The 16326-nt window shown below is 35.2% G+C and overlaps 2 protein-coding genes across 2 annotated transcripts; both read right to left on the reverse strand.

Annotated features, from left to right (window-relative positions):
* Positions 1-413: 413 nt before the first annotated feature.
* On the reverse strand, positions 414-1349 carry LOC130045700 (olfactory receptor 4C15-like). Its single transcript, XM_056138548.1, has one exon. It carries the CDS (start codon positions 1347-1349, stop codon positions 414-416), a length of 936 nt encoding a protein of 311 aa, XP_055994523.1.
* An 11435-nt stretch (positions 1350-12784) lies between these two features.
* Positions 12785-13720, reverse strand: LOC130044893 (olfactory receptor 4C15-like). The gene has a single exon (XM_056137562.1). It carries the CDS (start codon positions 13718-13720, stop codon positions 12785-12787), a length of 936 nt encoding a protein of 311 aa, XP_055993537.1.
* Positions 13721-16326: the final 2606 nt, after the last annotated feature.

Raw genomic sequence — 16326 nt, forward strand, 5'->3', positions numbered from 1 at the left:
AGATAATGAATATATAGATACAAATATCTCTATGTATAAATTAAACTCATTCATGCTGCAATAAAGCTTATCATTTACAGTTAACATAGAACTTGCACAACTAAAATGCATCTGCAAAGAAATTGGAATGTGGTGCCTGACAAGAAATTTTTTTCTGTCTCAGAAGTCTAATGTTGCTTCTAAATTCAGTAAAAAGTATAATTGGCGTTTCAAAAAATATTTCATGCGTTAAAATGAATCAGGATCTTTTAAATAAAAATTTAATTTATTATTTTCTTTTAAATTCACTGTGAATTTTTTTGGGGGGTGGCAGAAACATACATGAGAGTGCTGAGGATTTAATCCTCACTTTGTGCTCAGAAATCACTCTGATGTAATAAAGTTACATTTAATTTTTTTCAAACACTAAGGCTTTATTTTTCAACAGAAACAATCATTAACCGACTGCACAGTTTGCTAATGGCATTTTTCACCTCCTTATTTCTGAAAGCATAAATCAAAGGATTGAGTAGGGGAGTTAGGATAGTGCAGAATATCTCCACAATTTTGTCAAAGGAATAAGAAACTGGAGGCCGTGCATACTCAAATATACATGGAATAAAGAACAAAACCACAACAGCAACATGAGATCCACAGGTGGAGAGGGCTTTCCTCTGTCCTTCAGCGCTGTGGTTTCTCAGGGAGAATAAGATGACACTATAGGACACAAGCAACATGAAGAAGATTAGGATGCAAAAGAATCCACTGTTGGCCACTATCATAAGGCCAAAGGCATAAGTATCAGTGCAGGCAAGCTCCAATAAGGGGTACAATTCACAAATAAAGTGATCAATAACATTTGGACCACAGAAAGGAAGTTGTAAAGTAAAGATAAGCTGTATAATGGAATGAAGAAAGCCCCCTGCCCAGGCTACTCCAATCAGAATGCCACAGAGCCTTGAGTTCATGATAGAAGTATAGTGCAAGGGTTTGCAGATGGCCACATACCTGTCATAGGCCATAGCTGTGAGGACAATCACCTCTGCTCCAGAAAATAAGTGTCCAGTAAAGACCTGCATCATACAACCTCCATAGGAGATGGTTTTCTTCTCATAGAGACAGTCTACAATCATTTTAGGAGCAATAACTGAAGTGAGGCATGCATCCAGTAATGATAGAAAAACCAGGAAGAAGTACATTGGGGAGCCCACGAGCGCTGGATTGCTGATGATGGCTGCCACAATCAGCAGGTTGCCACAGATAGTTGCAATGTAGACTAACAGAAATATAACAAATGCAATTTTCTGGATATCTGGATTCTGTGAAATTCCCAGGAGGACAAACTCAGTGACAAAGCTTTGATTTTGCATGATTTTCCAGAAAACACTCAGAGCTGTCACACTGACCATCACAACCTGCAATAAAAATGAAAATGTTACATCAGATAAATTTATCATCATAGGCACTCACAAGTTTGTGCATCCATGTGGTATTTTCTATTCTGTGCTTCTTTCATTTCTGAAATAAGAGAAACAGGAAGGTCTTAAAAATAATAGTGTAAGATTGGGGGAAATTCACTTATTTAATCATGAAATAGTGCTAGATAGAGAGCTTCTTTAGGGGAACAAACCCATGCGTTACAGGATTGGAAACCCAATTTATTTCAGTTGCCAGCCTGACTTACTTCTTCATGGTTCCCTAAAGTAAGTTGTTAAAAGGGATTTTGAAGCCCTATCTTAGTTCCGTGGAATCAGGACATCAATTTACTTCTCATGTTGGGCATCACCTTGTAATAATAGACATACAGATGTGAGATGTCACTGATCAGAACAATGTCTTATCCACAAAGGGAAAAAGATGTCAGCTGCACTTTAAAATCACAGCTCGTCCACAACAATTCCTGGATTAGTCTGAAATGATAGGACCTTTAAGCTTAATTAGTCAGTCCATATTAAAAGGAACCTCTATTAATAACGTTGAGTTCTATACATATACAAAGCACATTATAAAACAGGTGAGAACTCGTAGTCCAGCCAGAAGCCATACACTAGCTTAAGCAGTAGGCCAGTCATCCCTCTTTGAGCTCCAGGGCTATTACATAAAGTGCAGTCCAAAGACTATAGGTCTGCTGGGATCCACACAACCCAAAAAAGCTTAAGGCCTATTCTTTAGCCACACACTACTTCCTTACTCCTGCATATTCTCAAGGGGACAAGTGGGACATTTGTACTGAACTTGCACTGGAGTCGTTTGGCAGACTCCAACCATACCACACTAACATTAGCTTTAGCTTAATACTAGCCTCAATCACCTATTCCCATGAAAAATGAACAAAGGTTACCATGGTAGTAAGAAATCCTAGAACCCTAAACTACAGCTGAAGTAATGTCATGGTCAATGACACTAAAAGTCTACCTCGGGTCCTTGCACAAAACTCTAAACAACTGGTTAATGGCAACCAAAGATGTTGCAATAGCTCCAACAGAGAAGTCTCTAGGATAACTGAGGCTATTAATTCTCTGGTTACCCTAGAGAGTACCCTGGCAGGATAGCACAAGTGATGCATTAGAAAAACTCAACCCTAGACTGCAAGAGACACAATGTGGAAGCAGCATAGAAATAACACCAAACTTACTTAATGAAGATAGTAGCCTGGACAACTCAATCAGAAGTACGACCTCTCACTTATGAACTGTAGCTAGAACATGTTGAGGATGTATAATGAGCTCAAAGACAGCATTAAAACAGAAATAAAAAACTGTAAACAGAAATGACAGAAATCAAGAAGCTAGAGAACTTGAAAACTCAGTGGAAGGCCTTGCCATCAATTACTATTAATGAAATTGAAAGGGCAATCAACTTCTCCCAGCCCCACCAAAAACGCCAGTCCTAAATAAATTCACTAGTAAATTTTTTCATACCTTAAATTTTTAAATGTACTTATTTATGTTTAAATATAGACAAATGCTTCAACTGTCCCCAGAAATCTGGAATTAAAATTGATTAGATAACAAAAATATCAAAATCAATGTTTTTTTTAAAAATCAATTTTATTTGAAAATTATTATGTCTGATCATAGAGTTATTAAGTCCTTGTCTAATGATTTTCTAAGCTGTTTGTTGCTAGTTGAATCTTCTATGTTATTTTTGTTTGCTGAGTTTAGCTGGGTCCAATGTTACTATCCCATCTAATTTGGTGTGCTCCTACTTGAATTTCAGTACAAACCATTAAAAAAAAAAAAGACTTACTCCAGCTAATCAGTGGCTGAATAAATAGCAGTACTCCTACATAAAAAAAAGAAAAAAAAAGAAAAAAAGACTTAGTGTTTTAATCCAGAACACAGCAGCTTGCGGCAGAAAAGTGAATGGACCATGCTTTAAACTATGGTGCCATACCTCCCCGGGAGGGAAAGGATGTTGCTCCCTTCCGCCTTTTTCCCCCCTGGCAGCAAGGTAGCCACCACCTCAGAGCTTATTGAAAAGCCAGGTATGAACCAGTGGTGAAGGGGCAACTGCAGTCTCATGGGAAGGGGAATGGTAACAGCTCGTCCTTCACGCCCTACCAAGGTCATGAGTTGCCCCCCCACAAGCAGCTCTCTGCAAGGCCATGGCTCCAGAGGCAAAACGACTTAGTCCAGAGCCCAGCAGCTTGCAGAAGAAAAGTGAATGGCCCATGCATTAAACTATAGCGCCATGCCTCCCCAGGAGGGAAAGGGTGTTGCTCCCTTCCGCCTTCCCCTCCCCCCATCCCCGGCCCCAGCAACAAGGCAGCAACAAGGCGGCCACCACCTCAGAGCTTATAGGAAAGCCAGGTACAAGCGGGCAGTGACGGGGCAACTGTAATCTCATGGGAAGGGGTGGGCGGTACCAGCATATCCTTCATGCCCTACCGAGGTCATGAGTTACCCCCCATGTAAGGCTCTCTGGCATGGCCATAACACCAGACACACAGAAACCAATCTCTTAATTATCTGGCTCTTGGCAGAAATCCAAAATCATGGCCACATGACATTATATGATTCTCATAACCAGCTATAGAAAACAAAATATTTCACAATGCCTTTTCAGCAATTCTGATTGTTTGGGGGGAAATTCTAAACAATAAAGGTGCATCTTTTGTTGAAATAATGAATGTAATCAATGTAGAGGAGTTAAGTAGAAATCATCTGCCTCACAGGCATTTGGGGTGGTGGGGGTGTATACTGGGGTTCTTGGTGGTGAAAAATGAGTACTGGTGAAGGGAAAGGTGTTTGATCATTGGATGACTGAGACTTAAACCTGAAAGCTTAGTAACTTTTCCCACAGTGATTCAATAAATAAATATAAAAAGAAAAAAATAAATTAAAAAACTTAAGGTGGAGTTCATGCCCAATTCAATCAGCTAATCAGTGGCTGAATAAATAGCAGTACTCCTACAAAAAAAATAAAGACTTACTCTCAGTTCTTTTCAGACTCTTTCAGGAAGTTGTAAAAGAAGGAATCTTCTCAGTTTCAATGAGGCAAACATAACCCTGATATCAAAAGTAGAAAGAAATATGACAAAATGAAAAACATTGTCCCTGATGAACATAAATGTGAAGATTCACAACAAAATATTAGCCAAACAAATATAAAGTATATCAGAAAGATCATTCACCATGACCAAATAAGATTTATGGTTTACTATACTCAAGTCAATGAAGATAATAAGCCACATCAGTATAACAAAACTCGAGCAAATAACAAAACTAACCATCTAATAATATCAGTAGATGCAGAGAAAGTATTCAAAAAGATGCAAATCCATTCATGATGTGAATTCAATAAAGTGGAAGGTGAAAGAACTTTCAATATAGTTAAAATAAATTACCACAAGCACAGCGGTAGGGCGTTTGCCTTACAAGTGGCCAACATGGCCGACCTGAGTTTGATTCCTCCACCCCTCTCAGAGAGCCCGGCAAGCTACTGAGAGTATCTCACCCGCACGGCAGAACCTGGCAAGTTACCCGTGATGTATTCGATATGCCAAACACAGTAACAACAAGTCTCATGATGGAGACGTTACTGGGCCCGCTTGAGCAAATCGATGAACAATGGGAGGACTGTGACCATGACTACAAGCTCACAGCAAACATTGTTCTTAATAGTTATAAATTGTAAACCTTTCCTCTAAAGTCAGTTACAAAACAAGGATACCCACTCTCTTCACTACTATTTAATTTAGTTATGGAAGTCCTTGCCATAGCAATTAGGCAAGAAAGAGATACTAAAGGCATAATGATTAAAAAAGAAGTCAGATTCACTGATTGCAGGACATGAAACTACACTTTGGAAATTTTAAAGACTCTACCACAAAACTCCCAGAAAAAATATATTTATACCGTTGAGTAGCAGACTACAAATCAGTGGACAACCCATGGCTTTTTTCAATGCAAATAATAAAACAAAGGATAGAGAAGTTAAAATATTAATCCCATTCAGCAGCTGTTTCTCAGAAAATCTAGTACCTGGGAATCTACTTAAGTAAAGAGGTTAAAAGACTTACATAGGGAAAATTGTAAGTCATTACAAAATTTTAAAATAGGACACAGGGAAATAGAAGCATCGCCTCTTCATGGATAGGAAGTGTCAACATTTGTCAAAGTGGCTATATTCCAAGAACACTGCAGATACAATGTAGTTATAATAAAAATACCCATGACACTTTTAAAGACATTTAAAAACATATTTTAATTTACAACCTATGTTTATAAAATTAAACATGCCTGAAATTCACATGGAATAATGAGTCCCACTGAAAAAAAAACTAAGAAATTCTAGGTTAAAAAATATAGGATAGGAGACTTCCCTTCCCCAACTTCAAACTGGGTGATAAAACTATAGTCATCAAAACAGTATGGTACTAAACTAAGGACAGACCCTCAGGTCAATGTTATAGAAATGAAAGTCCAAAGACAGATCCTCAGGTATAGAAACAGTCAATGTTTATAAAGAGAGAAAAAACATGAAGTAGAGCAAGAAAAGTATTTCTAGCAAATGGTGTTGGGATAACTGGTTAGTCACACCATGAACAAGGTCAAAATAAAACAGATTGATATCAGACCTGATCCATCAATTACATTGGAGAAAACATATGTAGAACACTTCATGGCATGGAAGCAAATGCTTATCTTCAATGACTCGACACCATTGGCCAAGTAAACGGAAGCAAAGATAAACAAATGTGACCATCAAACTGAGAAGCTTCTGCACCACAAAAGAAACAAGGAAAAGAATAAGAAGACAATCCACAGATATAGAGAGAATATTTTCCCACTACTCGTCAGCATTATTGCCTAATAAACTATGAATGTTACACCTTTCATCCATATTTACCTATAGAAAAATTATCACTTAACATATAATTTTGAACAAAAAATAGATGTTGATTTAAACATAGACCTTTACTTTACATATCCAGTTCTTTCCAACTGGATCAACCTAGACAGGAACAAGAATCCTTCTTTTTCAGCAAGAAATTCAGAGAATTCATGTCTATTCTGTTTCTAATCCACATAGAGAGGTTGAAGATGCAAAACAACTTCATAGTAAAAAGTAGAGCAATATGTTGAATATAGTTGAATCTTGAAGTTTTACTGAGTACTTTTTAATTACATGTAAAATTTTCAAAAATTTGATTTCGAATAACATCCTGAAGTATAAATATTTAAAATTTACTCTCTTGCAAAGTACATGTGTTCACCAATTACCTGCATGTATCAACAAATTATAACAAAAATAATTTCCAATTATTTTTCTACCAGGAAATGCAACATTTTAGTTTATGATATTGTACTTTTACTGATTGAAGTTGTTATTGTTTCTCATTTAGAAGGTCAGACATTTTACCTGCAGAAATATTTTCCTTTAGCAGTTAAGAATCAATGCAACTGACAAAAATACAAGGCACTTCTTAATTGAGTTCCTAATAAAAAATATATAGTCGTAAAAAAAAAAATAATAGTGTGAAAAAAATCAAGCAATTTATTTACAAGTATAATGTTAATGTTCATATTATAGTTTTATAAATATACTAATTTGATTAAATTAATAAAACAAGACCTTAATCATTAAAATTGATTTGAATTAATTACTTTATTATGGAATTTGTTTGCTGATAGTCACATGTCACTAAAGAAACCCTCAGTCTTGGTGTCCTCTTCTATACAGTGGTTACATATTCAAAATGCCCAATCTGTTAAGAGTCAAATATTATTCTTATGCACATTTAGTATTTAGTATGCATAAGTAAAAAGAAGTTATTAATTATTGGAGTCATCATTCTTATTAAACAATGCATATAGCAATGCACATATGCTAATATAAACCAGGTAGTGTTCAGCAATAACTCCTGGCTCTGTGCCAAGAATTAAGCCTGGTGTAACTCGGGGCATCAGATTGGTGCCCGAATCTAACTAGGGTTGGCTGTGTGCAAGATATGCATCTTACCTACTATACTATCACTTGGTCAAGAGTAAAGTGTTCTTAACTACATTATTAATCTAAAATTCATTTATTCCATTCTCAAAATATTCAAAGGAAGGGTATAGTGCTTATGAATCATCTGTCTACCAAGTAAAATCAATTTGGTAGAGCTGAAACTAACGTGTTTATCCTGTGCTAAACACAAAATCTTGTGCTAAAGTTTTTAAATATCACAAACATTTCACGAGTAATTTTGTGACACTCCAATCATTTTTATATTCCCTTTGATATCAATTATAAATCTGTATACTTCTAGAGGAAGAAATTTATTCTACTCATGCTTGTCCTGGAAGATTCTCTAATTTGGGCTACCTTCAAAACTATGTTTATAATGAGCTGGGAGTGCCTTCAGGGTGACTCAGAGATCCCTGAGGTCATGATCTCCGGAACCTGGCAATTAATTTTTCCCCTTTTGGAGAGTGGGGGACACCGGATATACTCAGAATTTATTCCTAGCTCTGCACTGGTTATTATACCCGGTGGTGCTCTGGGGACCGCGTGGCATGCAGGGGATGAAGCGTGTGCAAGACTAGCTCCTTATCTGCTGTACTATCACTAGGGAACCCATTGGCTATTTCTTAAGGTTATAAAATTGGATAGTTTGCTTCCCTAGTAGTTCCATATTTATTATGAATTTTCCATAAAAGACTAATCCTTAATTCAAATCCCCAAAATAATAGAAATTCATGTATTAATTTTCAGTATATAATACATTCAGCACTAGATAAAATATTACAGTTTCATTGGAATCAACTTACTTCAATTATATATTAAGCAGTAAAAATTAAGTGTATTTACGTGTACTGATACATGTGTATGAGTAATATTAAAGGGGTCACGATCACGATCATCCTGTTTTTCCTCGATTGCCTTGAGCAGGCACCAGTAACATCTCCTTCGTCCTAGCCCTGAGATTTTAAAAAGTGCCATATTCAAGGCTCTATCAGGGATAGGAGAATGAGACCCACCATTGTTTCTGGTATTTGGTATATTGGGTAGGCCACGGGGAGTTTGCCAGACTCTGTCGTGTGGGCAGGTTACATTTGGTAGCCTGCCAGGTTGTCCAAAGCAAGAATGAGATAATAAGATTAAAGGGGTACATTCAAAATAATAGAATTGTACACTATTAATATATCCCCACTAAAGTTCCATAAATATATTGTATTTTGAGCTAGTTTTACACCTTATCTCAAAGAAATTTTTACATCTAGACTTATGCATTTAGCCTGGACTTATTTATCATAGACTTATGATCATCTCAGAACTCTATCATTTGAGATTTCATACTTTTTAAATATAGAATGTAGAGTTCATATTTCAACTGTTATGTTCTTAGCATTGTTGGAATGTTTGATGTACATTTCATACTTTCCATCTCTTTGCTTTTGATGAGTGGACTACCTTTATTTAATGTTTTGTTAGATATTTAGCTCATTTTAAAATTAAAATAAGATACAGATGATTGAAAAACAGCTGAGAGATTCAATTATTTAAATGTACCTGCTTAATTCTGAGGTATAAGTATTCAGCTTTTTGTATTATCAAAATCGTACAAAAATAAGTAAATTTCCTTCTACGTGAAACAAACTGCTCTGCAACTTAAATAACTTGTTGCATTTTTTTTTTACTTCCTTGTCCTGTTTTCTAGAGCTTTTTGATGTTAAGTGTTAGCTCTCTATCAAAACTCTAAATTATAGTGGGGATTGTGGGGGTGATGGGAGGGAAATTGGGGACACTGATGCTGGGAAATTTGCACTGGTGGAGGGGTGGGTGTTGGAACACTGTATGTCTGAAACCTAATCATGAACAGCTTTGTAAGAGTTTGTCTCCTAGATTCATTTAAAAAATAAAAATAAAAAACCCTCTAAATTATAAACAACACTAACTCACAAAGCCACAGATATCCAAAACATCAGGGTAGGAAGACTTTTTGGATGCCTTGAGACATAAGAAATTAAGAAAGAATAAAGTACTGCTGAGACAAAGGCAAAGTGATGAACATGCTACATGTTACCTAGTTTGCATTTAACTTGAAAAAGAACATAAGTATAGAAAGCAGGTTTAAGCTTTTTTTTGGTAATAAAGTTAAAAGGTTTAAGCTTTTTAAATAGCAATTATTTCAATTACTCCACCAAAAGTTTTTCTTCTTGTATGCAGTACTGATTGAGTGATTAAAGAATCTCAAATGTTGTCTTATTGATATTAAATGTAAAACGTTACAATGTTTTTCTTGACTTTATAAAGACTATAATCTCTATTCAAAGTGAAGAATCCTGAGACAGAAAGGTTACGTATTAGGTCAGTATGCACAGTTAAGCTATAGTTTTTTATCTTACAATGTAATTTTATAACCTAAAATTCTATTAAACTTGAGGGTTGGGTTATACCATTTACAGTTTTAAGTCCTAATCTTCAATTTGAATTTCTTCCTTAAAATACAAAAGTGTAATGCTTAACCTTACCATGTGTCAGTTTATTGAATGTTCTGGTCCTGGCAATCTCTAATTCTCCATGAACTGACCAAAGAGTGACTGTTGGGTCCACATCTTATTTCTACATCAGAGAGACAGAGGAAGAGCAACTCTAGTTGAAGATGCAGAGAATGTTTCCTACTGCTTGTGCAGCACTGTGCTGGACATGATTTAGGGAAGGAGGGAATAAGAAATCAGTTTCCTTTTCAATTGATTTCCCAGTGGAATGAGGGATGTTTCCATGAGACATCATGAACCTGTAGAATTGCATCTCAATTCTCCCCAAGGCTGGGAATTCCCCACCTGTATCATTTCAAAGACTTTTAACTGTTTTGGTTTTCTCAAGTGTTGGCAAAATCTTATGTCCCTGAGCAATTATATTTTTATAGCATATGTATATCTGTGCTTGTGTTTCTATATGAAGATGCTTTTATTACCTTCAGGAATAAAATATCAGGCATATGGAGATGTAATATATTTTTTGTGGTAAGGGATAAAACCTCTGCTTGCTTATAAAAATGACAGGGTAGAATTCTGAGATAAGAATCCAAAATCAATCTGTAATGTCAAATATAGTTATTAGTGTTCTATTTCATATTTATTTAATTATAACAAAACTAGAAATTTTTTATAAGTAGTATACATTAAATTAATAACCCTTATTATTCTCAGTTCATGATATTCATACTGCAGAACTTCAAAGATAATATATAATTTTTAGACAATAAAGCATTTTTGTCTTTCAATGCTTTATAATGTAAGTTATCTGGTGTTTGCTCCCAGTCGAATATGGTAGAATTAAAGTTTAATGCACCTAACCCCTCTTTTGAAAATTAAGAGCCCATAAATATGAGAATTTACCTCAGGAATCTTGATTTTATTCCACTGCTCTCTCTGTTTCTATTCCAGAAGCATGCAGTTTTGATAATTATAACTTTATAGTATAATTTAATATCTGGGGCTATGATCCACCTATTTAAAATATTTCTTTATAAGAAGTAGTTTTTTTTTCTATTTTAACTATTATGGTCATAAATTTGCCTCACTGTTATTCAGGACCTCTGGAATATTCCCCTGAGATACATGAGGTTATATTTTGACTTTTGGTTTTTTGCCCAAAGTCATGATGTTCAAGGTTTAATCCTGACTGAACTCACGAATCACTCAAGTATACAATGAGAAAGTTATACTGGATTATTTTTAGTAGAAATACTTCAAACACTACTAATTCAATTATCAATTTACCAAAATAAAGCTAATCTTTAAATAAAACAATTGGATTATTCTGAGTATTAGTTGAGACTAAAGAACTAGAGATGCTGTATTAACTTCCAGCTCCAAATGGATGTCGAATAATGTCTTAGAACTTTAAAGACTCAATTAATTGATGGTTAAAAAAATTAAGTGCACTTAGTTCCCATAGAGAAATAGAATTGAGATAATTGTTTTCTTTCAGGAGAGATAATTGTTTTCTTTCAGGAGAGGGGCAGTAAGTAAGAGTTCCAGAGTTTCTTTTAAATGTTCATTGTCCATTGCCTATCTTTCATTTATAACTTACATATTACATATGACTGAGATCTCAAATTTGTTTTCCTTCTCCTGGTTGATTTTCTTACCCTGCTATTCTCCAGTTTCATTCAAATTATTGAAACCAACAGGAATTTATTTTTCTGATATCTGAGAAATATTCTATGACATGTATGCATATGCAATATATATGTAGATGTTAGGCAGAACTCCAAAGTCCTGGGTGCAATTTTCTGATGCTTTTATCCAACGCATCTTTTGAGTAGGAGGTTTAGGATATTGTGCCTATCAGTCCTGGCCACGCTGAGGATTAGTCAGAGCTATGGTGCTTGGAGGTCTACATGGCAACATCTAGTGGTTCTGGAAACCTCTAGGGTAACAAATCAATGATGCTCATGAGGCCATGTGTTGCCAGAGATTAAAAAATCAGGAGTATGCCAGCTTTTGCCCTAACCATTATGATATTTCTTGGCATAGTACAGAACATTTTTCATATGGGAGAATCATTCTTTTCAGATTCTCTGTCATTATTCTGTTTTCTTGCTTTTTGTTTCTAGGTTTTGTGAGCTCTCTATATATCTTAGCTAGTAAACATTTGCCAGAGGTTTTGTGAAGGAAAATATCACCCAATTCAGTAAATTATCTTTATTTTAGCTGTAGTACCATTTTGAGTTCTGAAACTTTTTAGTTTGAAGTAGCAGCTTTTGTTTGTGGTTTGTTTTATTATGAGTGTGCTGACCCCTGGAATATTCCCCTGAGACACATTTTCATATTTATGTCTCTCAATATAATTTATGAATTTAGTTCTTATATCAAGGTCTTTGAATCATTTTAAATTACCTCTTTTATACATTTCTTTTTTCCATCGTTAGATTCTAAATATGAATGTGAATTAATGCATAATTTAACTATTATATGAATGTCTTCTCAGAATCTATAAGACATATAGAGTGAACATATATTTTCTGAATCTCTAGTTAATAGATTATTTTTGTTTGACAAGATCAATGTAAAAACGACCTTTCAAATAAAGAAGTCTGGGGCGGAGCGATAGTACAGCAGGTAGGGCATTTGCCATGCACGATGCTGACCCAGGTTCAACTCCTGGCATCCCAGGTTCAATCCCTGGCATCCCACATGGTTCCCCAGTACTGCCACGAGTTATTCCCGGGTGAAGAGCCAGGAGTAACCCCTGAGCATCGCTGGATGTGATACAAAAGTCAAAAAAAAGGAAATCAAATAGAGAAGTCTTCCAGTTAATCTATTTTTATACTTAATTTTATTTTTCTTCAAACCAGAAAGCTTTATTTTTCAACAGAAACGACCATTATTTTATTCCACAGATTCTTCATGGCATTTTTCACTTCCTTGTTTCTGAAAGCATAAATCAAAGGATTAAGTAAAGGAGTTAGAACACTGCAGAATATCTCCATTATTTTGTCAAAGTAATAAGAAGCTGGAGGCCGTGCATATTCAACTATACATGGAACAAAGAACAAAACCACAACCGCGACGTGAGCTCCGCAGGTGGACAGGGCTTTCCTCTGTCCTTCAGTGCTGTGATTTCTCAGGGAGAACAAGATGACACTATAGGACACAAGCAACATGGAAAAGATCAGGATGCAGAAGAATCCACTGTTGGCCACCACCAAAAGGCCAAAGATATAGGTATCAGTGCAGGCAAGTTTAAGTATTTGGTACAGGTCACACATAAAGTGATCAATGATATTGGGGCCACAGAAAGGAAGTTGAAAAGTAAAGAGAATTTGTATAATGGAATGCAGAAAGCCCCCTGTCCAGGCTACTCCAATTAGAATGCCACAGAGTCTTGAGTTCATGATAGAAGTGTAGTGCAAGGGTTTGCAGATGGCCACATACCGGTCATAGGCCATGGCGGTGAGGACAATCACCTCTGCCCCTGAAAAGAAGTGCACAGCAAAGATCTGGGTCATACAACCTCCAAAGGAGATGGTTTTCTTCTCGTAGAGGCAGTCTATAATCATTTTAGGGGCACTAACAGAGGTGAAACATGCATCCAGTAAGGACAGGAAAACCAGGAAGAAGTACATCGGGGAGCCCATGAGTGCTGGACTGCTGATGATGGTCGCCACTATAAGCAGGTTCCCACAGACTGTTGCAATGTAGATGAACAGGAATATAATGAAAACAATTTTCTGTACATGTGGTTTCTCTGAAAGTCCCAGGAGAACAAACTCGGTTATAAAGCTTTGGTTTTGCATGATTTACCAGGAAGCATCCAGAGCTACCACGCTAAATATTTGCATCTGCAATTTAAGAATGAAAAGGTTACATCAGACAGGTTTACTGCCACAGTTATCCACATATTATGCATCCATGTTGTACTTTATATTTTATGCTTGATTTATGATTGAAATCACAGAAGCAAAAATTTGTTGCAGGTAATATTGAGAGATCGGGGGAAATAAGTTTACTAAGTCGCAAAATAGTATAAGAATGATGATAACATGGGATTTGTAGAGGAGCAAACCCACATGTGATAGGTTAGGCAGTAAATTTTTCCGCAGTATTAACCTAGATCACTTAATCGTGGTTTCCTACATTAAGTTGCTGATAGGAATTCTGCAGCCATGTTCTAGTTCTGAGGAGTTGAGGACGGCTGTTCATTGGTCATGACGAGCATCACCTTGTAAGAACAGACATCAAATGCCATGAAGCTCCTTTTCAGGAGAATACCTTCTCTAGAAAAGGGTGAAAAAAAGGCTTCAGAGGCATTTCAAAACCACAAACAGCCCAAAGTAATTCCTGGTATTATTTGAAATGAAGGACTTTGAAGATGAGTTAGTCAGGTTATATTAAAGGGAACTCTTTCCTAAACTATTGAACTCTATACATGTACAAACACATAACAAATCACTATATGTTGGTTTATTTTTTATTATTTTAAAATTAAAATTTTAAGGTAAAAATATTAATACTACTAATAATAATGCTTTATCTGTCCCTTTCCTTCTCATTTCACTCAGCATGATAGTCTCCATGCCCATCCATTTATAAGCAGATATAGAATGACTGGACTCATTTGTGAGATACAAAAGAAATAGCATGAGAATAATACCTGAGGCCAAAGAAAAAGGGGCCAGGAGGAATGGTCAATTGTTTGAAGCTTACCACACATGTGTTTGTGTTGGGGTAAGGGAAGGGCAAAGAGGCGGTAGGATGGAGAAGGGAACATCATGAAAATAACAGTTAGATGTGATCACTGTGGAAAAGAACTGAGTATTGAAAGTAGACAAAAGAATATACAAAAATAACCTGTGAGTACCTGCATTGCAAACTACAATGACTAAAAGGAAGTAAATACAGAGAGGGAGATCTGTATTGCAAACTACAATGACCAAAAGGAAATAGAGAAAGAGAGAGAGAGAGAAAGTGACTTGTGGAGGGAAACTGGGACACTGTTGGTAGGATATGTACACTGGTGAAGGGATGGGTGTTGGAAAATTATGTAACTGAAACTCAAGCATGAACAATCTTGTAACTGTGTATCTCACTGATTCAATAAAATTTTTTATAAATGTAAATCATAAAAAAACTAATACTATAAAATACTATCATGATTTCTAAGTAGTACCAGCAAAATACTTGGTGAAGCACTATTTCCTAAACAGCTTCCAATCTTATTTCTTAATATCCAAATTTACCAGTTAAAAATTTATTTGTTTATGTATCATTTCAAACATAGAACAGATGTTGGTCAAGGAACAAGGATCCAAATTTATAAGCAACAATTCATATCTGTCTGGACTTAAACATTTACTTTCTTATTTGGGAATTTCATAATTTTTAGTTTCCTTACTACATAATTTTCTCAGAATATAGCTTTGCACATTTACCTGCATTATATTCTTAGTATTAATGGAATGTTAAAATCCCTTATTTGTGTCTGACTCTATATTTTTAATGAACATGGTACTTTTATTTTTTGCTTTTCTAGAATTTAGTTCATTTTGAGTATATGATAAAGACAAAACTAATGCAAAACTAGCACAGAGATTTTGTTACCTTAATATACCTGATCAACTCTGAGGCATAAATTTAAAACTATGCGTATCATTAGGTACATTCAAAGAAAGTTATCTGGATTTACTTGTAAGTGAAAGACTTTTGCTCTGTGATTTATATAACATTTTATTGAGTTTCATGTACTTCATAATCCTTTATGCCAGGACATTTTGTAAGTATACAAAGTGTGATGTTCTATATGGAAAAACACCTGAAATATAAACAACAGTGATTCAGAAACTTCTAACTCCTTATTATTCAACCTCAAAATCTAAAACAATGGAGTGGGAAAAATTTGGGGGGGTTTAATAAATGAGAGAATTACAATAATAAAGTCAAAGGCAAAGTTGTGCATATACTACATTTTATCTAACTCATATTTAATTTTAAAGTAAAGATAACTACACAACAACAGGTTTAGCTCTTGAAATAGCAAGTATTTCAAACATTCTAGCAAATGTTTACTTTCTAGTGTCTGTTATTTATTGAGTGCTTGATGTCTTATTGACAATAGAAATAAAATTTTACTTTTCCACATTACTGAAGGTTTTAAAGATTATAGTTCAAACTAAAACTGAATAATCCTGAAGCAGAAAAGTTATATTTTTAGTCCAATTATTCATAACTTAGTGATAAACTTAAGATTCTATTAAACTTAAGGGGTTCATTATAATATGCATAGCTTTTAGTCCTAAATTGCAGTTTGAAATTTTTCCTTTAAATACAAAAGACTTATTATGACTCTTACCGTAACTCAGCTTATTGAAATGTCTGGTGCTGGCTGTCTCTTATTTTCTGTAGA

Source organism: Sorex fumeus, unplaced genomic scaffold, assembly GCF_029834395.1.
Source record: "Sorex fumeus unplaced genomic scaffold, SorFum_2.1 ptg000007l, whole genome shotgun sequence".
NCBI lineage: Eukaryota > Metazoa > Chordata > Mammalia > Eulipotyphla > Soricidae > Sorex > Sorex fumeus.

Excerpts from the sequence above, each read along its gene's own strand:
- LOC130045700 (XM_056138548.1), bottom strand. The coding sequence starts at position 1,349 with ATGCAAAATCAAAGCTTTGTCACTGAGTTTGTCCTCCTGGGAATTTCA.
- LOC130044893 (XM_056137562.1), bottom strand. The coding sequence starts at position 13,720 with ATGCAAAACCAAAGCTTTATAACCGAGTTTGTTCTCCTGGGACTTTCA.